The following is a 26,062-nucleotide window of genomic DNA, read 5'->3' as shown; positions in this document are numbered from 1 at the left end:
AATGAAGGCTGGTGGTCGGATTGGACCTGACAGGCCAAACGGCCTGTTTCCCTGCTGTGCAAGGCCCAAACCCTCCGCAGCATCAACCTAGTAACCTAATCCCCAGCAACAGCCCCACACACGTTACAGTTACAGCCACAGCCACAGTGACAGACAGAATTCGTGCCCAAGACACACACACAGACCCACAATGGCTAGAACACAGATCGTAAATGTCCACAATGACAGATGATGGGACGAGATCCCATCTGATCAGGCTTGGCACCTACCTGCATCCTGAGGAACTTCCTGGTCTCCCGGTGACCCCTGGCACTCTGTATCAGTAAGTTGAGAACAGGGGTCACGGTCTGCTTCAAACGGTGTCCCTGTAAAAGGAAAAATTATTTCCTGGTTATTCTGGAAAGGAGTACACGGAGACCCAGAGGCTTGAGGGCTGTGAACAAACATTCCAGAGAAACCACTGGTGATTCCAGCCCTCGACCACACCGTAAGCTGTCCCATCTCTCCCACAGCAGCACTCACTCTTCAGGGACGGCGCGGTGGCACCAGGTCAGTCCCTCTCGGGGTGACTGTTGAGTTACTCGCTCTTTTTTCAAAACTCAGCTCATTGCAAATTACAATTCTACAATACAGTAACCAACAGGCACAACAACGACTAACTCAATCTAAATAAAAAGTTCCCGTCCCGATCTAGAATTACACTTCTCCCCTATAGGGCCCACCAGTCCCAGAACATCTCCATGGTACCCATCGGCACTGCTTGCTCCTTCTCCATGGTTATCTGGACACACAACACACACACACACACCCCCCAGAACATTGACAGACAGTCAGCCTCGGTAATTGTTCTCCGCACTCCATCTCCAAGTCCCATGGATGGCCAACCTGGCCAGCCTCAGGAGCAAGTTTATTCAGACATCCTCCTCCACCCCCCCCCCCAAATACTCGATGACAACTATGAAGAGTGTGCAGCTAAAATGCAACCAGGAGGCAAGGAGCAGCACCTGTAGATATGCCAATAGGTCATTTCCAGCCCGCAGAAGTGACAGGAGGTGGGAGATCCGCGTACAATTTAGTGAGTTTGTATCTGTAGCAGCTTTCACCACAGCTCCCTGATGTCTTGGGATTGGGTGACGGGTGCCAAGTCACTAATGGTTGGGCTGAAGATAGTAAGATAGTAAGGTTCTCCCCTCGAACAACAGCACACCTACAGCACTGAATGCAGGACGTCAAGAACCCCGTCTGGCACTATCTCTCACTGCAGTGACACACAGCACAGACCCTGTCACCAAGTTTATTCAGATCCGAGGTAGGTGGGTTTCTGGACATTAAGGATATATGACAGTGCGAGGGGTTGGTGCTGAGGTTGGAGATTCACAATGGTCTGGAGAATATTGGAACAGACTTATAACCAGAACTGTACAGCACAGTACAGGCCCTTCGGCCCATCATTTCTGTGCTGAACAGGATGCCAATCCAACTAATCCCATTTGCCTGCACGAGGTCCATTCATGACCCATTCATGCTGTTGGCTAAAAGCTTTTTAAGCACCAGTATCATATCTGCTTCCCCACCTCCCCGGCAGCACGCCCCAGACCCCCACACCACTCCACATAAACAAATTGCTTTGCAAATCACCTTTAAGCATTGCCCCTCTCAACTTCAAGCTCTGCCCCTCATTCCTGACAGTTCCACTCTGGGAGAAAGACATCAATCCCATTAATCCAGACAGAATCTCTGTCGACCCTCACCAATTTTCATGGATGCACCAAAGAACGCATCCTATCTGAATACACCACAACAGTCTGTCAACGGCTCTACCCAGGAGCAGAAGGTTGTGGGCACAGCTCAGCACACCACAGAAACCAGCCTCCCCCCCCCACCCCCCCATGGAGTAATACACATCCAGGTGGTGGTACAGGAGTCTGAAGACACACACTCAACATTCCAGGAAGAGCATCCTCCCCTCTGCCATCAGATTTCTGAATAGACACTGAACCCATGTGTACTACCTCACTATTTTTTCTCACCTTTTGATTTACTTATCGGTTCGATGGTTCCATGTAATATCAGAGAATGTATACAACATACAACCTGAAATTCCTACTTTCCGCAGACATTCACAAAACAGAAGAAAACTCCGAAGAATGAGTGACAGGAAAATAAATGCAAGAACCCCAAATGTAAGAACATGTACAAGAAGCAACAACCCCCCCCCCAGCTTACTCTAACATAAAGCATCAGCTTTCCTAACACCCACCACGCAAGCAACAACGGCCCCTAACCAGAGACCACAAAATCATAAGACATAGGAACAGAATTAGGCCATTTGGCCCATCAAGTCTGCTCTGCCATTCAATCATGGCTGATCTTTTTTACCCTCCTCAACCCCATTCCCAGCCTTCTCTCCGTAACCTTTGATGCTGTATCCAATCAAGAACCTATCAATCACTGCCTTAAATACACCCAACGACCTGGCCTCCACAGTTGCCTGTGGTAACAAATTCCACAAATTCAACACCCTCTGGCTAAAGAAATTTCTCCGCATCTCTGGTTTAAATGGATGCCCCTCTATCCTGAGGCTGTGCCCCCTTGGCCTGGACTCACCCATCATGGGAAACATCCTTTCCACATCTACTCTGTCTAGGCTTTTTAAACATTTGAAAGGTTTCTTCTTCTTTTTTTGGCTTGTGCCTGCTTGCGTGCGCATCTGTGTGTTCGTGCGTGCATCCATCCATGACGATGGATTTTTCATGGCTTTTTTACAAGGTGCGGAGCAAGAGAGCGAGACAGAGACTGTGTGGCGCGCCACTCCTCACACAGGCATTTTCACAGTATTTTCCCTTTGTTTTACGAGCTTGAGTTGCGATCTCGACACTCAACCTGGCATGGATGGAAAGCGTACTTGGGAGCGGACCTGACTAGTTTCGAACCCGGGAATCTCCACTCCCGGGTCCGGCGCCAATGTCGTTGTAGCACCAGCCAGCCCTACATTTGAAAGGTTTCAATGAGATCCCCACTCATCCTTCTAAATTCCAGTGAGTACAGACCCAGGGCCATCAAATGTTCCTCGTATGATAACCATGGTTGTCGTGGTGGGAGACTTTAATTTTCCAAATATCGATTGGCATCTCCCTAGAGTGAAGGGTTTAGATAGGGTGGAGTTTGTCAGGTGTGTTCAGGAAGTTTTCTTGACACAATATGCAGATAAGCCTACAAGAGGAGAGGCTGTACTTGATCTGGTATTGGGAAATGAACCTGGTCAGGTATCAGGTCTCTCAGTGGGAGAGCATTTTGGAGATAGTGATCACAATTCTATCTCCTTTACCATAGTGTTGGACAGGGATAGGAACAGACAAGTTAGGAAAGTGTTTAATTGGAGTAAGGGGAAATATGAGGCTATCAGGCAGGAACTTGGAAGCAAAAATTGGGAACAGATGTTCTCAGAGAAATTTACAGCAGAAATGTGGCAAATGTTCAGGGGATATTTGCGTGGCATTCTGTATAGGTATGTTCCAATGTGACAGGGAAAGGATGGTAGGGTACAGGAACTGTAGTATACAAAAGCTGTTGAAAATCTAGTCAAGAAGAAAAGCTTATGAAAGGTTCAGAAATACTGGGTAATGATAGAGATCTAGAAGATTATAAGGCTAGCAGGAAGGAATTTAAGAATGAAATTAGGAGAGCTAGAAGGGGCCATGAGAAGGCCTTGGCAGACAGGATTAAGGAAAATCCCAAGGCATTCTACAAGTATGTGAAGAGCAAGAGGATAAGACGTGAAACAATAGGACCTACCAAGTGTGACACTGGAAACGTGTGTATGCAACCAGAAGAGTTAGCTGAGGTAATTAATGAATACTTTGCTTCAGTATTCACTACGGAAAAGGAGCTTGGTGATTGTAGTGATGACTTGCAGCGGACTGAAAAGTTTGAGCATGTAGATATTAAGGTAGAGGATGTGCTGGAGCTTTTGGAACGCTTCATGTTGGATAAGTCTCCGGGACCGGATGAGATGTACCCCAGGCTACCGTAGGAGGAGATTGCTGAGCCTCTGGCGATGATCGTTGCATCATCAATGGGGATGGGGGAGGTTTTGGGGGGTTGAAGAAGAAAGGGAGTAGAGATAACCCAGGAAATTATAGACCAGTGAGTCTTACTTCAATGGTTGGTAAGTTGATGGAAAAGATCCGGAGAGGCAGGATCTATGAACATCTGGAGAGGCATAATATGATTGGGAATAGTCAGCATGGCTTTGTCAAAGGCAGGTTGTGCCTTACGAGCCTGATTGAATTTTTGAGGATGTGACTAAGCACGTTGATGAAGGTAGAGCAGTAGATGTAGTGTATATGGATTTCAGCAAGGCATTTGATAAGGCACCCCATGCAAGGCTTATTGAGAAAGTAAGGAGGCACAGGATCCAAGGGGACATTGCTTTGTGGATCCAGAACCAGCTTGCCCACAGAAGGCAAAGAGTGGTTGTAGATGGGTCATATTCTGCATGGAGGTCGGTGACCAGGTTGACTCTGTGGTTAAGAAGGCATACGGTGCATTGGCCTTCATCAACCGTGGGACTGAGTTTAAGAGCCAAGAGGTAATGTTACAGCTATATTGGGCCCTGGTCAGACCCTACTTGGAGTACTGCGCTCAGTTCTGGTCACCTCACTACAGAAAGGGTGAGAGGTGACCTGATAGAGGTGTATAAGATGATGAGAGGCATTGATCATGTGGATAGTCAGAGGCTTTTTCCCAGGGCTGAAATGACTATCACAAGAGAGCACAGTTTTAAGGTACTTGGAGGTAGGTACAGAAGAGATGTCAGGTGTAAGTTTTTGTTTTGTTTGTTTGTTTTTTTCAAACGCAAAGAGTGGTGAGTGTGTGGAATGGGCTGTTGGTGACTGTGGTGAAGGCAGATACAATAGGGTCTTTTAAGAGACTCCAGGATAGGTACATGGAGCTTAGAAAAATAGAGAGCTATGGGTAACCCTAGGTAATTTCTAAAGTAGATGTTTGGCACAGCTTTGTGGGCTGAAGGGCCTGTACTGTGCTGTAGATTTTCTGCTTCAATGTTTCTATGGTCTACAGTACACCAAAAACTAACTGTTCATTCCAACATTTTGACATCCCATGGATTCTCTCTCACTCACGAACAAGGGACAGACAGATATCACTCTTTCCACAGCAAGAGGGGGGAACAAACAGTTGCTGTTTCAATGTTATAGTCAGTCTGAAGCATCACTTTTTATTTTGAGTTCACCAACTCAAGAACTGGCAGCAAACTAGTGGTGTTCCATAGGGGTCTGTGTTGGGATTACTTCTTAGTTATAAATCCATAATTTGGATGAAGGAACCGATGACTCTGTGGCCACGTTTACGGACAATACACAGATAAGTGGAAAGCCAGATAGTTTTAAGGAAGCTGGAAGGGTACAGAAAGACTTAGGCAGATTAGGAGAATGGGCAAAGAAATGGCAGATGGAACACAGTGTCGGGAAGTGTATGGTCATGCACTTTGGGAGAAGAAATGGACTATTTTCTGCATGGAGAGAAATTCCAAAATCTGAGGTGCAAAGGGAATTGGGAGACCTCATGCAGAATTCCCTGAAGGTTAATTTGCAGGTTGAATTGGTGGTGAGGAAGGCCACAGAAAAGTACACATCTTCAGCCCATCCAGTTCATGCCAAACCACTTAAACAGTCTAATCTCATCGACCTGCACTGGGACCACAGCCCTCCATTTCCCCACTACCCATGTACCTTCCAAACTTCTCTGAAATGTTGAAATCCAGCTTGTATGCAAAACTTGCAATGGCAGCTCATTCCATACTGTCACAACCCTCAGAATGAAGTTTCCCCTCATGATCCCTTTAAACTTTTTACCTTTCACCCTTAACCCTTGACCTCTGATTGTAGTCCCACCCAACATCAGTGGAAAAAGCCTGCTTGCATCTACTCTATCTATACCCTCATAATTTTGTATACCTCTATCAAATCTCCTCTCAATCTTATACATTCTGAAAAATAAAGTCCTAACAGATTCAATCTTTCCTTATAACTCAGGTCCTCCAGGCCCGGCAACATCCTTGTAAATTTTCTCATCCATCTTTCCTGTGGTAGGTGACCAAAATTGCACACAATTAGGCCTCACCAATGTCTTATGCAACTTCAACATAACATTCCATCTCCTGTACCCAATACTTTGATTTATGAAGGCCAATGTGCCAAAAGCTTTCATTACGGTCCTTTCTACCTGTGACACCACTTTCAACGTATTATGGACCTGTATTCTCAGATCCCTTTGTTCGACCACGCTCCTCAGTGTCCTATTGCTCACTGTGTAAGACCTGCTCTGGTTGATTCTACTGAAGTGTAACATCTTGCACTTGTTTGCATTAAATTCCATCTGCTTTCTTTCAAGCTAGTCCAGATCCCACTGAAAGCCACGACAGCCTTCCTTGCAGTCCGCTACACCCCTAATCTTGGTGTCATCCAGAAAGCTGCTGATCTGAAAACCACATTATCATCCAGATCACAAATAACAACAGACCCAGCACCGATCCCTGCAACAGTCCACTAGTCACAGGCCTCCAGTCAGAGAGATGACCATCTACTACCACTCTCTGCTTTCTCCCACAAAGCCAATGCCTAATCCAGTTTACTACCTCATTCTGAATGCTGAGTGGCTGAACCTTCCTGACCAACCTCCCATGTGGGACCTTGTCAAATGCCTTGCTAAACTCCATGTAGACCACATCCACTGCCTTATCTTCATCAATTTTCCCAGTAACTTCCTCAAAAAAAATCTATAAGATTGGTTAAACAAGACCTACCACACACAAAGCCATGCTGACTATCCTTAATCATTCCTTGTGTATCCAAATATTTACATATCTGGTCCCTCAGAATACCTTCCAATAACATTCCCATTACTGATGTCAGGCTCACCAGCCTGTAGTTTCCTGGATTATTTTCTTGAACAGAGTCTATAGGAGTGAGGCAAAGCAACAGCAGCTTCATGCACCCTATATGCATTTCAAAGGAGGAGGTGTTTGCTGTCCTGAGATAAATTAAGTGGATAAATCCCTCGGGCCTGACAAGGTGTTCTCTCGGACCCTGTGAGAGGTAAGTGCAGAAATTGCCGGGGACCTAGCCAAGGTACTTAAATTGTCCTTAGCGATAGAGTGCCAGTCAGTATTTGGAAAGTTAAAATCACTTACTACAACGACGTTATGTTTCTTCCGACAGTCTGCGGTCTCTCTGCAAATTTGTTCTTCTAAATAACTTGTACTGTTGGATGGTCTGTATTATAACCATATAACCATTACAGCACGGAAACAGGCCATCTCAGCCCTTCTAGTCCATGCCGAACGCTTACTCTCACCTAGTCCCAATGACCTGCACTCAGCCCATAATCCTCCATTCCTTTCCTGTCCACATAGCTGTCCAATTTAACTTTAAATGACAACATCGAACCTGCCTCAACCACTTCTGCTAGAAGCTTGTTCCACACAGCTACCACTCTCTGAGTAAAGAAGATCTCCCTCATGTTACCCCTAAACTTTTACCCTTTAACTCTCAACTCATGTCCTCTTGTTTGAATCTCCCCCACTCTCAATGGAAAAAGCCTATCCACGTCAACTCTATCTATCCCCCTCAAAATTTTAAATATCTCTATCAAGTCCCCCCTCAACCTTCTACGCTCCAAAGAATAAAGACCCAACTTGTTCAACCTTTCTCTGTAACTCAGGTGATGAAACTCAGGTAACATTCTAGTAAATGTTCTTTGTACTCTATTTTGTTGACATCTTTCCTATAATTCAGTGACCAAAACTGTACACAATACTCCAAATTTGGCCTCACCAATGCCTTGTACAATTTCAACATTGCATCCCAACTCCTATACTCAATTGTCTGATTTATAATATAGTCTGTATTATAGCTCCATTAATGTGGTCATACCCTTGTTATTTCTCAGTCCCACCCATAAAGAGAGGACTGCAATATAAAAGCCAGGATGTAATGCTGAAGCTTTACAAAGCACTGGTAAGGCCTCAGTTCAAATATTGCAAGCAGTACGGGGCCTATTATCTTTGAAAGGATGTGCTGACATTGGACAGGGTTCAAAAGAGGTTCACAAAAATGATTCCGGGATTGAAAGGCTTGCCATGTGAGGAGCATTTGATGGCTCTGGGCCTCTACTGACTGGAATTCAGAAGAATATGGTGTGTCCTCATTGAAACCTACCGAATGTTGAAAGGCCTTGATATAGTGGATGTGGAGAGGATGCTGCCTCTGGTGTGGGGATCAAAGACCAGAGGATACAGCCTCAGAATAGAAGGGTGTCCTTTTAGAACAGAGATGAGAAGGAATCTCTTTAGCCAGAGTGGTGAATCTGAGGAATTCGTTGCCACAGGTGTCTGTGGCGGCCAAGTCTTCAGATATATATTTAAGGCAGAGTTTGATAGATTCTTGATTAGTAGGGGCATGAAGGGATACGGAGAGATGGCAGGAGGGTGTCACTGAGAGGGGAAATAGATCAGGCGTGATGAATTAGCGGAGCAGACTTTATGGACCAAACGGAGGTTGGTGACTAGTGGTGTTCCACAAGAATCTGTTCTGGGGCCCTTTGTGATTTTTATAAATAACATGGATAAGGAAGTGGAAGGGTGGGTTTGTAAGTTTGCAGATGACATGAATATTGGAGGAGTTGTGCATAGTGTAGAAGGTTAAGGAGTATTTTACATCCATCTTCTCTTTGGAAGACACTAGCAGGATGGCAGAGATTTGAGTGTCAGGGGACAGAACTGAAGTAGTTGCCATTACTATGGTGATGGTGCTTGGGAAACTGAAAAGTCTGAAGGTAGATAAGCCAACTGCACCCAATAGACTACACCACAGAGTTCTGAAAGAGGCAACTGAAGAGATTGTGGAGGTATTTGTAATCATCAAGAATCACTAGATTCTGGAATGGTTCCGGAGGACTGAAGATCAAAAAGACAGGCAGGAAGGCAAAGGTGGTGCTGTGGTTCTGTTGGTAAGAGATGAAATTACATATTTATAAAGAGTTGACATAGAGTCAAAGAATGTTGAATCTTTGTGAGTGGAGTTAAGAAACTGCAAGGGTAAAAAAACCATAATGGGAATCATATATAGGCCTCCAAATAGTAGCCAAGTATAGGATTGAGATTGCAAGGGGATCTGGAAAAGGCATGAAATAAGAGTAATGACATAATTGTAATGAGGGACTTTTATAAGCAAAGGAATTCGGAAAATTGCATTGGTGTTGGATTGCAAGAGATGGGATTTCTTGAATGCCCACAAGATGGCTTTTTAAAGCAGCTTGTGCTAGAGCCTACTTGGGGAAGGCCATCTTAGATCTGGTGTTGCGTAATAACCCAGGTCTTATTAGGGAGTTTAATGTAAATGAACCCTTAGGAGCCAGTGATCATAATACGATTGAATTCATACTGCAGTTTCAGAGGGAGAAGGACAAGTCAGATGTATCAGTATTGTAACGGAGTAAAGGAAATTACAGAGGCATGAGAGAGACACTTACCCAGGTAGATTGGAGGAGGGTACTGGTGGGATGATGGCAGAGCAGAGATGACTGAAGTTTCTGGGAATAGTTCTCAAGGTACAGGATAGACATGCCCCACAGAAGAAGTTCTCAAATGGCAGGGCAAGGCAACCATGTCTGACAAGGCATGTTAAGGATTGCATAAAAGCCAAGGAAAATGCATATAAATGCAAAAGTAAGTGGGAAGTTGGTGATTAGAAAGCTTTTAAAATCTATCAAAAGGCAACTAAAGAAAAACTGTAAGGGAAAAGATGAAATATGAGGGTAAACTAGCCAATAATATAAAGCATTTTAACAAAAGATTTTTTAATTATATAAAGAGTAAAGGGGAGGTGAGAGTTGACATTGGGCCACTGGAAAATGATGCTGGTGAGGTAGTAATGGGGGATGATGGGAATTTTGCATTAGTCTTCACCGTGGAAGACACTAGCAGTGTGCCAGAGGTCCGTGAGTGTCACAGAGCAGGAGTGAGTGCCATTGCTATTACAAAGGAAAAAGTGCCAGGCAAACTGAAACTTCTTAAGGTGGATAAGTCACCTGGACCAGATGGACTATGTCCAGAGAGGATGCTGAAGAGATAATGGATGCATTGATTATGACCTTTCAAGAGTCACTGGATTCTGGCATGGTCCCGGAAGACTGGATGATTGCAAATGTCACTCCACTCTTTAAGAAGGGAGCAAGGCAAAAGAAAGGAAATGATAGGCCAGTTAGCTTAACGTCAGTGTTGGAGTCTATTAGTAAGGATGAGGTTTCAAGGTACTTAGAGACTAATGATAAAATAATTCAGAGTTAGCATGATTTCTGTAAAGGGAAATCTTGCCTGACAAATCTGTTAGAGTTCTTCGAGGAAGTAACAAGCAGGGTGGACAAAGGAGAGTCAGTTACTTGGATTTTCAGAAGACACTTGATAAGACGCCACACAAGGCTGCTTAACAAGATAAAATCCTATGGTGTTACAGGAAAGATATTGGCATGGATAGAGGAATGGCTGACCGGCAGGAAGCAGCGAGTGGGAATAAATGAGGCTTTTTATTTGGTTGGCTGCCTGTGACTAGTGGTGTTCCTTACGGAGTCAGTATTGGGGCCATTACTTTTCACATCGTTTGTCAATGATTTGGATAATGGAATTGTTGGCTTTATCGCAAAGTTTGCAGATGATACAAAGATAGGTGGATGGGTAGGTAGTGCTGAGGAAGCAATGCGATTGCCACAGAACTCAGACAAATTGGAAGAATAGGTGGCAGATGAAATACAGTGTCGGGAAATGTACGATAATACGCCTTGGCGAAAGGAACAATAGTGCAGACTTAGGAGCCCTCGTTCAAGAGATCTAGAAGGTTACTTTACAGTTGAGTCTGTGGTTAAGGTGGCAAATGCAATGTTGGCATTTATTTCAAGGGGAATAAAATATAAAAACAAGGAGATAATGCTGAGGCTTTATAAGACGCTAGTCAGGCAGCACTTGAAGTGCTGTCAACAATTTTGGGCCCCATATCTCAGCAAGGACATGTTGGGCGGGCGAAGTTAAGATGACGCTAAACGGTGACTCTTTTGCTTGCATCTTCGGAAACAGCTTTATTTCTATCTTTGATGTCTCTTTTTTCACCTTTTCAGGATGTGCGGGGTTCTTTTGAAGACTCTGACCCGGAGTTACACTCTGACTTTGGTTCTTTGCAGCAATGGGACCCGCTCTCAGGGCCTCATGAGCAGCCGCTCTTTGACATCCCAAGGACACGGCCTGGAAGATGAGCCCAACTTCAGGGTTCCAGGATTTCAAGATTTGGTGGCTCTGGGGATGTGCTGATTCTAGCCGGTGCCCCAGACTGAGGCATCACGGGAGAACACGGAACACCAGGAGCAGCGGGTTGGCTGCCGGGGGTGTGTCCCCAGAGACCCGAGCCTTTTTGATGCTGACTCTCCAAGCACAGAGCTCAGAAAAAGCGACTCAACAGACTTAACATCGTACATCAGTGAGTGCTTGTTACGTCTCCCCTCTTGCTGTGAAACAGGAACACCTCTTTTCCCCTTGTTATGGAGAGAGCCCGTGGCACGTTGAATTATCGGGAGGATGAGTAGTTTTTGTGGTACTGCAAGTTTGTGTCTTTATTGATGCTTTGCTGCAAGCTTTAGCGCTTGGCGGAGAGTGCTAATGCTTTTTTTTGCTGAGGGGGTGGTGGTGGGGGTCATTGCCTTGCTGCTGCTTGTGCTTGGGGGGTTGGGGGTTGGGGGGCTTTGGGGTTCTAACATTGTAACTGCTATTCATTCTTTGGGGTACTCGTCCGTTTTCGTGGATGTTTGCGAAGAAAAAGAATTTCAGGATATATATTGTATACCTTTCTCTGACATTAAATACACCTATTGAAGCCTATTGCCATTGGAGAAACTCCAGAGGAGTTTCACAAGGATGATTCTGGAAATGAAGGGGTTAACATATGAAGAGCGTTTGGCAGCTTTGGGCCTGTACTCACTGGAATTTAGAAGAATGCAGGGGGATCTCATTGAAACCTACCAAATGTTGAAAGGACTAGATAGAATGGATCTGGAGAGGATGCTTCCTATGGTGGGGGTATCCAGAACTAGAGGGCACAGCCTCAAAACTGAGGGGGCGACCTTTTAGAACAGAGGTAAGGAGGAATTTATTTTAGCCAGAGAGTGGTGAATCTGTGGAATGCTCTGCCACAGACTGCGGTGGAGGCCAAGTCCGTGGGTATATTTAAGGTGGAAGTTGATCATTTCCTGATTGGTCAGGGTATCAAAGGGTATGGCAAGAATGCATGTGTATGGGGCTGAGTGGGATCTGGGATCAGCCAGGATGGAATAGCAGAGCAGACTCCATGGGCTGAATGGCCTAATTCTGCTCCCATGTTTCATGGCCTTATGGACTGGAAAATTGCTAACGTCACTCCAATCTTTAAGGTAGGGAGGCAGAAGAAAGCAAATAATCGGCCAGTTAGCCTGACCACAGTGGTTGGGAAAATGTTGAGAGTCCATTTTTTACGGATTAAGTTTCGGGGTACTTGGAGCACATGATAAAATAGGCCAAAGTCACCATGGTTTCCTTAAGGGGAAATCTTTCCTGACAAGTCTGTTGGAATTCTTTAAGGAAACAATAGGCAGGATGGACAAAGGAGAATCACTGGATGTTGTTGACTTGTACTTTCAGAAGGCCTTTCATAAGGTGCCACAGATGAGGCTACTTAACAAGTGCCCAAGGCATACAGGAAAGATACTAGCATGGATACAAGATTGGCTGACTGGCAGGAGGGAATGACTGGTAATAAAGGGAGCATTTTCTGATTAACTGCTGGAGATTAATGATGTTCCACCTGGGTCAATATTGGGACCGATTCATTTTATGTTATAAGTTAATGATATGGGTGATGGAATTGACGATTTTGTGGCCGTGGTTGTGGAGGATGTGAAGGTAGGTAGAGGGGCAGGCAGTGTTGAGGAAGCAGGGAGTCTACAAAAAGACTTGGACAGATTAGGGGAATGGGCAAAGAAGTGGCAAATGGAATAGAAAGTTAGAAAGTGTATGGTCATGCACTTTGATAGAAGGAATAAAGGCGTAGACTATTTATTAATGGGGGAGAAAGTTCAGAAATCTGGTGTAAAGGGACCATCAGTAGGATTCCCGAAAGGTTAACTTGCAGGTCGAGTCAGTGGCAAGGAAGGTAAAAGCAATGTTGGCATTCATTTCCAGAGCACTAGAATACAAGAGCAAGGATGTAATGCTGAGGCTTTATAAGGCATTGGTGAAATCGCACTTGGAGTATTGAGAGCAGATTTAGGCTTCTTATCCAAGAAAAGTGAGGAGGCTCGCAAGAATGATTTCTGGAATGAAAAGGTTAATGTAAGGCAAGGAGGAGCACTTGATGGCTCTGGGCCTGTACCTCGCTGGGGTTTAGAAAAATGGGGGGTGGGGGTGGAGGGTGAGGGGAATCTCATTGAAATCTATCGAATATAGAACAGAGATGAAGAGGAATTTCTTTAGCCAAGGGCTGGTGAGTCTGTGGAATTCACTGCGATAGATGACTGTGGAGTCCAAGTCATTTGTTATATTTAAGCCGGAGGTTGATAGTCAGGGCATCAAAGGTTACAGGGAGAAGACAGGCGAATATGGTTGAGAGGGATAATAAAGCAGTCTTGATGGAATAGCAGAGGAGACTTTAGAAGCAAAATCAGAACCAGCATGTGATGTGAAATGTGTTAACTTAGTGGCAGCAGTACGATGCAGTACATAATATAGAAGAAAAAAAACAGTAATAATAATAATTAAATCTTATTCCGTATACTTTATACAGAATACATATTGAATAGATTAAAAATCATGCAAAAAACAGAAATACTATACATTTTTTAAAAAGTGAAGTGGTGTCCAAGGGTTCAATGTCCATTTAGGAATTGGATGGCAGAGGGGAAGGATTTGATGGGCCAAATGGCCTAATTCTGCTCTGATACCTTACAGTCCAAGTGTGAAGTAATACGTTTTGGAAAGTTGAGCTGGAAGGCAGAATAGAGAGTTAATGGCAGGGTTCTCAGCACTGAAGGAACAGGAGGGATCTTGGGGTCAATGTCCGTAGTTTCCTCAAAGTCATGGTGCAAGTTGATAGGGTGGTTAAGAAGGTGTATGGAATGTTTATTGAGTTCAAGAGCTGTGAGATAATATTGTGGCTCTATAAAACCCTGCATAGACCACACTTGGAATATTGTGTTCAGTTCAGTTCACCTCAATACAGGAAGAATTGGGAAGCTTTAAAGAGAATGCAGAGCAGGTTTACTAGGATGCTGCCTGGATCTGAGAGTATTTCCTATGAGGAAAGCTTAAGTAAGCTAGGGCTGTTTTCATTGGAGTGAGGGAGGATGAGAGAGTGGAAATGGCTAATACGAGAAGACATCATCTTAAGATGATTGGAGGAAAGTATAGGGAGGATCTAGAGGTAATAAATTTTTACACTGAGCAGCAACTGTATGGAAAGATGGTGGTAGAGGAAGGTACATTAGGAGCCTTTAAGAGACTCCTAGATAGGTACGTGAATGATAGAAAAATGGAGGCCCACGTAGGAGGAAAGGATTGGATTGATCTTTAGAGCAGGTTAAAACATTGGCACAGGATTGTGGGCTGAAGGCTCTGTACTGTGCTGAGAGTCCTATGTACCATGACTCTCAGTGATGAGAACGATTGCAGGCTTACCCGGTCCACTCTCTTCTCCAGGAAACCCAGTAGTATTTCCACAGCATCCATGTTCATTCCCAGATACTCGACAGAGCTAGGCTGCACTTGGGCCAACAGCAGGACGTCCAGACACTCCAGGGGCAGGTTACCCAGCAGGTTCACTGTGTGGCTGCAGACATAACGAGTCAGGAACACCATCCGCCACCCCACATCTAAACTGTGCCACCCCAATGTCCAAGACCATTCGTCTCACCTGCCTCCTGTTGTCCCAACCACCCCCCCCCAATATCCAGCCCACTCACCCCACTGTCCCCCAACGCTCATACTGTTGTTCCACACTGTCCCCCCTTCCCAGTATCCAACTCTGCTCGTCCCACCAGCCCCCAACGCTCATCCTGTTGTCCCACAAATCCCTCCCCCTCCCCAGTGTCCAGTACCCCTCATCCCGCTAGCCCTCAAAATTTATCCTGTTGTTCCACACCCTCCCCCCTCCCCCCTCCCCAGTGGCCATTCCCCTCAATAATTAGTATACTGTACCATTTATGGGGCTGGCCTACCATGGTGGGGGGACTGCACCAACTGTGTCTCTGACACTGAGCCTGGTGCTGTGGCTTAGAAGGCAAAAGGTGGGGGTGGGTGGAAAGAGGAGGACTGCAGTAGTGACTAGTGATTCCACAGTCTGAGGAGTAGACACGATACAGTCACCTGGATAGTACATTGCCTCCCAGGTGCAAGGGTCAGGGACGTCCTGGATTGGGTCCTCGATATTCTAAATGGGGAGGGTGAGCAGCCAGAAGTCTTGGTACATATTGGCACCATATGTACAAAGGAAAGGTGAGGAGGGACGGAAGAAAGAACTTAGGGCGCCAGGTAGAAAGCTGAAAAACAGGACCTCCAGGGTAGCAATTTCTAGATTGCTGCCTGTGCCACACGCCAGTGAGGGTAAGAATAGGATGATTTGCCAGTTACAAGCTCCAACAGCTCCATCAGGGGCACTGGCCTCCACTGTATCCAGGATATCCTCAAGGAGCAATGCCTCAGAAAGGTGGAATCCATCGTTAAGAACTCCCATCACCCAGGACATCCCTCTTCTCACTGGAGGTACAGAAGCCTGAAGGCACTCACTCAATGACTGAAGGATGGGCAGTTTGTACACAACTAGATGCAGTGTATAGCGAGACTGTCAGGAAGGTCAGGCAGGTGACTGGGGCAAAATTACGTAGTGGGATGGGTCACAGTGTAATGGGGGACACAATTGAAAAGGGTGATGAATGCAGGACTGAAGGAGTTATATTTGAATGCACACAGTGCACGGAATAAAGATGTGTGTATTACTGAATCATGGCTGAAAGAAGATTATAGTTCAGAGCTTAACATCCAAGGATACAAATTGTATTGAAAGGACAGGCAGTTAGGCAGAGGGGGAGGGATGGCTCTGTTGGTTAAAAATGAATCAAATTATTAGAAAGGTTTAACCAATTTCCCCCGGGATCAATAAAGTATGACTATGACTATGATATAGGATCCTTGTGGGTAGAGCTAAGAAACTGCACTGATAAAGACCCTGAGTGGAGTTATACACAGGCCACCGAACAGTAGTCAGAATGTATGATATAAATTACTAATCCCCCTCCCACCACTTATCCCTGCAAGCGACACAGGTTCTACACATGCCCCTACACCTCCTCCCTCACCTCCATTCAGGGTGCCAAATCGTCCTTCCAGGTGAGGCAACACGTCACCAGTGAATCTGCCCAGGTCATCTATCGTTTCCAGTGCACCCAATGCAGCCTCCTCTACATTGTTGAGACCCATCGCAAATTGGCGGACCGCTTTGTCGAGCTATCTGCTCTATTTGCCAAAACTGGTATTTCCTGGTGGTCAAACATTTTAATTCTGGTTCCCTTTCCCATTCTAACATGGTCCATGGCCTCCTTTTGTGCTAAGATGGGCCAATCCTTAGGGTGGAGGAGCAACACCTTATATTCCGCCTGGGTAACCTCTAACCTGATAGCATGAACAGCAATTTCTCCTTTTGTTAAAAAAATTCTTTCCTCCTCTTCTGTTCCCCACTCTGTCCTCTTACCACATCTTACCTGCCTAGAGCTTTCCCCTCCTCTTTCCCTTTCTCCTATGGTCCACTCTCTTCTCCTATTAGATTCCTCCTTATCCAGCCCTTTACCTTTCCCATCCAAGTAACACACATCAAAGTTGCTGGTGAACGCAGCAGGCCAGGCAGCATCTCTAGGAAGAGGTACAGTCGACATTTCAGGCCGAGACCCTTCGTCAGGACTAACTGAAGGAAGAGCTAGTAAGAGATTTGAAAGGGGGAGGGGGAGATCCAAAATGATATCCCTCCCCCTCCTGTCTTCTCCTATCATTTTGGATCTCCCCCTCCCACTTTCAAATCTCTTACTAGCTCTTCCTTCAGTTAGTCCTGACGAAGGGTCTTGGCCCGAAACATCGACTGTACCTCTTCCTAGAGATGCTGCCTGGCCTGCTGCGTTCACCAGCAACTTTGATGTGTGTTACTTGAATTTCCAGCATCTGCAGAATTCCTCGTGTTGACTGTATTCCATCAGCCACTTTTTTGCACATTCTTCCAATTTGTCCTGCTGCAATTGCATTGCTTCCTCAGCACTACCTACCCCTCCACCTATCTTCATATCATCCACAAACTTTGCCACAAAGCCATGAATTCCATTATCTAAATCATTGACAAACAGTGTGAAAAGTAGTGGTCCCAATACTGATCCCTGAGGAACAAGACTGGTCACTGGCAGCCAACCAGAAAAGGTCCCCTTTTGTTTCCCCCTTGCTGCCTCCTGCCTGTCAGCCATTCCACTATCCATGCTAGTATCTTTCCTGAACACCATAGGACTTTATCTTGTTAAGCAGCCTCACGTGTAGCCCCTTATCAAATGCCTTCCGAAAATCCAAGTAAGTGACATCCACTGCCTCTCCTTTGTCCACCCTGCTTGTTACTTCCTTGAAGGACTTTAACAGATTTGTCAGGCAAGATTTCCCTTTACAGAAACCATGCTAACTTTGACTACCCCACACCCACACCCTAACAGTGCTCTCACAAAGTCCCACACTGATTGTCCCACTGTTCAGAAACAGTTTCTTCCCCTCTGCCACCCGACTTCTGAATGGACATTGAACCCAAGAATGCCGACCTGACTACTTTTTAATTTTTTATTTCTTTTGCACAACTTTATATATTTACCGTAATTCATTTTTTCTCTATTATGGATTGTATTGAACTGCTGCCACAAAGTCAAATTTCATAACACATGCCGGTGATATTAAACTTGATTCTGACTCCCCCCCACTAATGCCCCACAGGTGACAGCAGGAGAGTGAGGGGACGGAAGGGGTGCAGTTTTGGGTGAGGGAGTTCCGAGGGGCAGGAGGAGAGATGATCAGTGGGTACGGTTAGTTGTGGAGGTGCTCGGGGAAGGGTTGCAAGCGGCAGGGGTTAGGGTGAGCGGGTGAGGGGAGGTTTAGGGTGATGAGAGCTGGGGTTGGCAAGCGGGAGCAGGGTGGAAGGTGATTACGGACCTGGTAGCAACCCCACTCCTACCTGTGCAGCTCCTCGGTCCGATCCTCCCCATCCGCCTTGGTCATCAGGCAGTGCCGCAGGATGGCTGCCAGGCGACGGTACAGAGCTGCGTCCTCCTATCAGGAAAGGAATTGGGGTAAACGTCTGCAGCACCAGGACCGACCGTGAGAAACGCCAGGACTGACCGTAACGCCAGGACTAACTGTAACGCCAGAACTGACAGTGAGAAATGCCAGGACTGACCGTAACACCAGGACTGACCGTGAGAAACGCCAGGACTGACCGTAACACCAGGACTGACCGTGAGAAACGCCAGGACTGACCGTAACACCAGGACTGACCGTGAGAAACGCCAGGACTGACTGTGAGAAATGCCAGGACTGACCATGAGAAATGCCAGGACTGACCGTAACACCAGGACTGACCGTGAGAAATGCCAGGACTGACCGTGAGAAACGCCAGGACTGACCATGAGAAACGCCAGGACTGACCGTAACACCAGGACTGACCGTGAGAAACGCCAGGACTGACTGTAACACCAGGACTGACTGTGAGAAATGCCAGGACTGACCGTAACACCAGGACTGACCGTGAGAAATGCCAGGACTGACCATGAGAAATGCCAGGACTGACCGTAACACCAGGACTGACCGTGAGAAACGCCAGGACTGACTGTAACACCAGGACTGACCGTGAGAAACGCCAGGACTGACCATGAGAAACGCCAGGACTGACCGTAACACCAGGACTGACCATGAGAAACCCCAGGACTGACCGTAACGCCAGGACTGACCGTGAGAAATGCCAGGACTGACCGTAACACAAGGACTGACCGTGAGAAACGCCAGGACTGACCATGAGAAACGCCAGGACTGACCGTAACACCAGGACTGACCATGAGAAACGCCAGGACTGACCGTGAGAAACTCCAGGACTGACCGTAACACCAGGACTGACCGTAAGAAACGCCAGGACTGACCGTAACGCCAGGACTGACCGTGAGAAATGCCAGGACTGACCGTAACACCAGGACTGACCGTGAGAAACGCCAGGACTGACCGTGAGAAACTCCAGGACTGACCGTGAGAAATGCCAGGACTGACCGTGAGAAATGCCAGGACTGACCGTGAGAAACTCCAGGACTGACCGTAACACCAGGACTGACCGTGAGAAACGCCAGGACTGACCGCAACATCAGGGTTGGTTAGGCACCAGGGGTGCTCACAGCACTGGGTCCGAGTGTGGGAGTGACCACAGCACCAGGGCAGGCTGTCACACTGATTACAACACTGGACTGCCCACAGCTCTAGGACTGACCACAGGGCTGACTGTAACACCAGCATTGACCTTATGGGCAGGTCAGACCAGAACACTGACAACTGCCAGGGCTGGCCGCAGTACTGAGATTGACGGCCATGATCGCCACAAAGAAATCATCCACACAGTGAGCTTTTCAGTGGGAGCCATCATTACTGCGGGAAGGTCAGGCCCTGAATTGCCAGCCAGTGGTGTAGTGGCATCAGTACCAGTCTTTAAGGCAAATGGTCCGGAGTTCAAATCTGGCCGGCTCCTTGCACACCTTCCATCCATGCTGGGTTGAGCATTGAGCTCGCAACTCAGCTTCATTAAAAAGCAGACAACAAACAGGAAATGGCAAAAACTGCCCGATGCGCGAAAAGAAATAATTAACATTTCCCTCCTTTCATCTTCTCGAGACGCAGAGGGGTGTCAGCAGGCAGCTTGTGGATGATTCCTCCGTCACGGATCTGGCAAGGATTGTCGCGGAAGTCCACTCCTTTTATGAGGCTCTATTCTCACGGGACCCGTGTAGTGAGGATGCACACAGGGCTCTGTGGGAGGACTTGCCAAGGGTTAGCCTCGGGGGTGATGGCTACCTTTGGTGGAGCTGCCCAGTGCCCTCACCCATCTACTGAGAGGCAGAATCCAGAGACGAGATGGGTTGACTGTGGGGTTTTTCCGGGCCTTCTGGGACATCCTACAGCTGATTACATGAGGGTATTGGGGGAGAGCATGACGACGGGTGAGATTCCCCTTTCTCGGCCCAGAGTAGTTGTAGCCTGCTGACAAAGAAGATCTCCTTTGTCTGAGAAATCGCCTCACTGACCTTTGCCCGGGCAACAGCTAATCATCTGGCTCAAAGGGTCCAGCCTGGTCAGTCCTAAATGGTCCGGGAGCAGTCCACCCGGGACAATATGCACCTTGCCCAGGATCTGATTCACTTGTACCGGATGGCAGGTCTGTCAGACGCCTTTCTCTCACTTCACTAAGAGTTGGGTTTGACAGGTGGACCACAAGTTCCTTTTTGGGACTCTGCCAGTGCTCGGGCTTGGGCCACAACCCACATCCGACCACAGCGCATTGCTGCAGAGTGCTTTGTTAAGGTTAATGGGTCCTTGACAGCGCCTTTGTGTATCAGGGGCTGGGGGCGGGGGGTGGGGGGGTGCACGTGTCAGGAATGCCCCAAGTCGGGGTAGTAGTTCTTTCTTTGCACGAAGCCATTCCTGTCTTCTCCGCAAGAGGTTAACGATCTTGGTTCTACACGAGCCAGACGTGGAGGTCAGCCTTTTAACTTCCACCTATGACTTCCCCGTCACAGTCACCAAACCTGTTGACTTGCAGAGGATGCGAGACTGCCAGCAGGTCTTCTCGGCTGCGCCCTCTGCAGGGGTCAACTGGGCAAAGTGTGCGGGCGTTTTGGTGGGTCAGTGGCAGCTGGATCCCTACTGGAGGGGTTGAGATCCTTTGCGTGGAGCACCACACACCTCCTTTATTTGGCTGTCTACCTGAGTTCGACGGAGGAGACCTGGCCAGTGAACTGGCGAATCTGGAGATCTCTGCCCAGCTGGGATGCTGGTCGTGCGATCACATATCAGGGAAGGGCATTAGTTATAAATCTGCTGGTCACCTCCATGGTACACGGCTTCCAGCTGACAGCAACAGCCACACCGCTTTAAGGGAACTGCCTCGGTTTTGCCGAGAGCTGATGAGGATATCAGGTCTAGTCTCGTCCGGACAGGGTGCTTCAGCGCCAGGGGAGGTGGTGTTCTGGCTGTGCGGGGGCTGGTCCCCCTCCCATCGCTGTGTGTGTCATGGGGGTTCGGGTAAGCGGAGGGAATACGGCTACACCTGATGAGCCTGAAGTGCTCACACTCAGTCCTCAGGATACACAGGGGAGACACCCACAGGAACACCCACCGTGTCCTCCTGTGACGCTCCAAACTCTTTCTTGCATGGGCTGCTCTCGTACACCTCTCACTTCATTGCCCTCATCCGCCAACCAGCCTCGCCTTGGCGGTCTGCTTTACCGTCTGGCAGCGGAGGAGGTCCCCAGTGGAAATTTCATTATGCAGGGGTCCTTCCCCTGTACATTGTGGACCTGGGGTGGAAGGTGTTGGATGGGGCAGTAAGAGGTGTCAGGGAGGGGTAGCACCTCTGGTGGGGGAACATGTTGCGTCCTTTTCAAGGCGGTTAGTCCACCTTTGGTCCCCACCTGGCACTCAGCTCTCACCTGTGGCTCCCCGTAGCTGTTTGCATGCGACAGCGGCCACACCCCGGGCAACGGCTTCGACAAGCCAGCTAAACCAGGTGAGGGTAGCCGACAGGTCTCAAACCCTCGGTGAGATAGGGAGTTGCCTATCCCAGCATGTGAAGACAGACTTCTGGCGGATTGAGTGGACGAGACCAATGGAAGGTCCAACGGTCAAGAAGGCGGTCTCTGCAAGCGTCGTGGAACGTGTAGAGCAGGACAAGACACAGAAGACGTCCTGGTCATCCACTGCGCCTAGTCCCATCTCCAGCCGTCTAGACTCCGTCTTGCCACTGGATCCAGACAGGAATTGGGAAGAGAGAGTGAGGCTGACACTGCGCAACTCTCTCTCACTTCAATCCAAATCACGCGCTAGTCTCAACACCATCATAATGGTGTCGAGGTCCTCATCGACGTCGACAATGGATGAACACAGGTTCACTGCCACCCCTGTCTATTCTGTGCCCTGGGGGGTGGAGGGGGGTCAGTGTTGCACACTGACATGAGTGTGAGAGGTTGCAGCCCCTGTCTGAGTGTCTGAAGGGGCTTCTGCTCAGGTTCTGGTTACACTTCAGCCCCGCACTCCTCATACGCGGGCACCAGTACGAAAGGGGGGTAGGGCGTGAGGAGGATCTCCTGTGGGCATGGCGGGCGTAGGCAGCAGAAAGTTGAAGGCTGTGCTGGGGACGACTGCCTGCCCCTCTTCATGTCCAGCTGTCTTTGCAGAGGGATTTCCTGTCTTATAGGCAGTAGTAATCATATTTTAATTTGAATTATTCAGTCTTGTAAATACTCCATGTCTGTACTTTGTGTATTTGTTCTGTCAAGAAACTGTTATAGTTTTGTTAAAAAAGGGGATGTCACCCAGTGAAGGCCACACTGTGGGAGGCAGGATATATCGGTGCCTGCTCTCAGTGATGCTCCTGGAAGAACATTCTGGTGCATTGTTAATTAAACCACTAACTACAGGTGTGATGAATTTTACAATATTTACTGTTCACCACCCACCATCTCCTCGCCTTGGAGTAAATCCTTCCTTTTCCATACAGGAAAATATAAGCAAGAATCAGCCACTTGACCCCTCTAGTCTGTCCCATCCCTTAATGCAATAAACAGCTGATCTGCCCAGGACTCACCCCTCATTCAAAATCTACCTCCCACCTTTTTAACCACATGGAACAATCCTACCTCCACAACCCTTGGGGGATAGGGAAAAACAGATATTTACCACTCCCTGGCAGAAATTCTCGCTCACCCCCATTTTAAATGAACACCCCTCACCTTGTCCCACATTCGAGACTGTCCCATCAGTGCAGACAACACAATGTCTACTCTGTCATTCCTAGGCTTTTGTGTTTCAGACAACCCACACCTCCCGAAATCGACAGATCCAGATTAATGTGTCTCTGACAGGAACTTGCTCACTGATTCACTGCTGCAACACCAACCCTCATGCATTCTTTCTTCAATAGGTAAGTGGGGCTGGGTGGGGAGAGGGGACAGAGGGCAGGAGGGATAGAGATAGGTGACAGAGGGTGGGGGATGGGTGGAGAGAGGGTGGGAGGGAGGGGATAGGTGACAGAGGGCAGACAGGGCATGGGGAGGGTTGTGAAGGGGTGCAGAACAAGAGTGGAAAGGGAAATTGGGAGCAATGTGGGAGGGGACAGGCTGGGGTGAGGTGCAAGAGAGGTCAGAGGTTGGGGAGTGGTGCGGCAGAAAATGTCAGGGTTTGGAAGAGCTGTAAGAGGTTGTGGAGGGTTGTAAGGGGTGAAAAAGGGGACAGAGGGTGGGGAGACGGGTGGGGTGTAAGAGGGACAGTGTGTGGGCAGGGTTGTAAGAAGAGATAGAGGGTGTGGTTGGTGGGAGAGCGGGGACATAGAGTGAGGAGGGGTGAGAGAAGGGAGGTGGGCAGGGGGAACAGAGGGAAGGGGTTGGGACAAACAAGATAATAACCTGGATTATTTCCTGAGCCATGTGCAAATTAGGCCAGGGTTAATCAGATCAGTGAGCTCAAAGAAAGTGGCTGGAAGTTGTGCAACATTAGTGCCGGTATTTTGGAAGGAGAGATGGAACGGGCTCCACGTGAACCCCTAATCTGTCCAAGTTCTTCTGCATCTGACCTGTTTCCTCAACACTACCTACCCCTCCACCAAACTTCGTATCATCTGCAAACTTGGCAACAATGCCATATATTCCATCATCTAAATCATTTATATACAGCATAAAAAGAAGCAGTCCCAATACCGACCCCTACGGAACACCATTAGTCACTGGCAAACAAAAAAGTACTGTTATTTCCACTCACTGCCTCCTACCAATCAGCCAATGCTCTAACCACGCCAGTCACTTTCCTGTAACACCATAGACTCACAGAAAAATAGAAACTTCAAAATCTACAGCACATTACAGGCACTTCGCCCCACAATGTTGTGCCGACCATGTAACAAACTCAAGAGAACGCCTTGAATTTCTCTACCACATAGCCCTCTGTTTTTCTAAGCTCCATGTACCGAGCTAAGTGTCTCTTAAAAGACCCTATTGTATTCGCCTCTACCACCTTCCTTGGCAGTGCATTCCATACACCTACCACTCTCTGTATTAAAAACTTACTTCTGACATCTCCCTTGTACCTACTATCAAGCAGCTTAAAACTATGCCCCCTCCTGTTAGCCATTCAGCCCTGGAAAAAAGCCTCTGACTATCCACACAATCAATGCCTCTCATCATCTTATACACCTCTATCAGGTCACCTCTCATCCTCCGTCGCTCCAAGGAGAAAAGGCCAAGTTCACTCAACCTAAGGAATGCTCTCCAGTCCAGACAACATCCTTATAAATCTCCTCTGCACTCTCTCTATAGTATCCACATCCTTCTTGTAACGAGGTGACCAGAAATGAACACACTATTCCAAGTGGAGTTTGACCAAGGTCTTGTATAGCTGTAACATTACCTCTCGGCTCTTGAACTCAGTCCCACAGTTGATGAATGCCAACACACAATACACCTTCTAAACAACACCGTCAACCTGTGCAGCATCTTTGAGTGTCCTATGGACACAGACCCCAAAATCTCGCTGATCCTCCACACTGCCAAGAATCTTACCATTAATATTATATTCTGTCTTCAAATTTGACCTACCAAAATGAACCACCTCACACTTATCTGGGTTGAACTCCATCTGACACTTCTCAGCCCAGTTCTGCATCCTACTGATGTCCCGCTATAACCTCTGACAACCCTCCACACTATCCACAACACCCTAACATTTGAGTCATCAGCAAACTTACTAACCCACCTTTCTACTTCTTCATCCAGGTCATTTATAAAAATCTCAAAGAGAAGGGCTCCCAGAACAGATCCCTGTGGAACACCACTGGTCACCGACCTCCGTGCAGAATACAAACTATCCACAACCACCTTTTGCCTTCTGTGTGCAAGCCAATTTTGTATCCACAAAGCAATACCCCCTTAGATTCCATGCCTCATTACTTTCTGAACGAGCCTTGCATGGGGAACCTTATCAAATACCTTAATGAAATCCATATACACGACAACCACTGCTCTACCTTCATCGATACGTTTTGTTACATCCTCAGAGAATTCAATCAGGTTTGTAAGGGAAGACCTGCCCTTCACAAAGCCATGCTGACCATCCCTAATCAGATTATGTCTCTCCAAATGCTCATAAATCCTGTCTCTCAGGATCTTCTCCAACAACTTGCCCCACCACCAAAGAAAAACTCACTGGGTCGATAATTTCCTAGGTTATCTCTACTCCCTTTCTTGAACAAGGGAACAACGTTTGCAAACTTCCAGTCATCTGGTGCTTCTCCCGTCCCTGCTGATGATGCAAAGATCATTGCCAGAAGCTCAGCAATTTCCTCCCTCACTTTCTACAGGAGCCTGGAGTATATCTCATCTGGTCCCGGCAACCTATCTAACTTAATACCTGTCAAAAGCTTCAGCACATCCTCTTAATATTTATACACTCAAGTGTTTCAATCCACTGCAAGTCATACCCACAATTGCCAATGTCGTTTTCCCTAATGAATACTGAAGCAAAGTATGCATTTAAGTACCTCCACTACCTCCTCTAGCTCCATACTCGTTTCCACTTTGGCTCCTGATTGGTCCTATTCTCACATGGCTCATCCCCTTGCTCTTCAAGTACTTGTGGAATGCCTTGGGGTTTTCCTTA

The 26,062-nt window shown here is 47.3% G+C and overlaps 1 protein-coding gene across 2 annotated transcripts in view; it reads right to left on the bottom strand.

Annotated features, from left to right (window-relative positions):
* Positions 1-26,062, bottom strand: part of ric8a (RIC8 guanine nucleotide exchange factor A) — a 66,982-nt gene that overhangs the window by 12,649 nt on the left and 28,271 nt on the right. For both annotated transcript variants that reach the window (XM_072272926.1, XM_072272927.1), the window contains exons 4-6: positions 18,339-18,433; positions 14,771-14,921; positions 270-365 (exon numbers count right to left, since the gene is read on the bottom strand). In XM_072272926.1, coding sequence (XP_072129027.1) covers positions 270-365; positions 14,771-14,921; positions 18,339-18,433 — 342 coding nt within the window. The remainder of the gene's footprint in view (positions 1-269; positions 366-14,770; positions 14,922-18,338; positions 18,434-26,062) is intronic.

The sequence above is a fragment of the Mobula birostris genome, chromosome 11 (assembly GCF_030028105.1).
Source record: "Mobula birostris isolate sMobBir1 chromosome 11, sMobBir1.hap1, whole genome shotgun sequence".
Classification (NCBI taxonomy): Eukaryota; Metazoa; Chordata; class Chondrichthyes; order Myliobatiformes; family Myliobatidae; genus Mobula; species Mobula birostris.
Note: the sequence above shows the minus strand (reverse complement) of the source record. Positions and strands in the feature narration are given on the sequence as shown.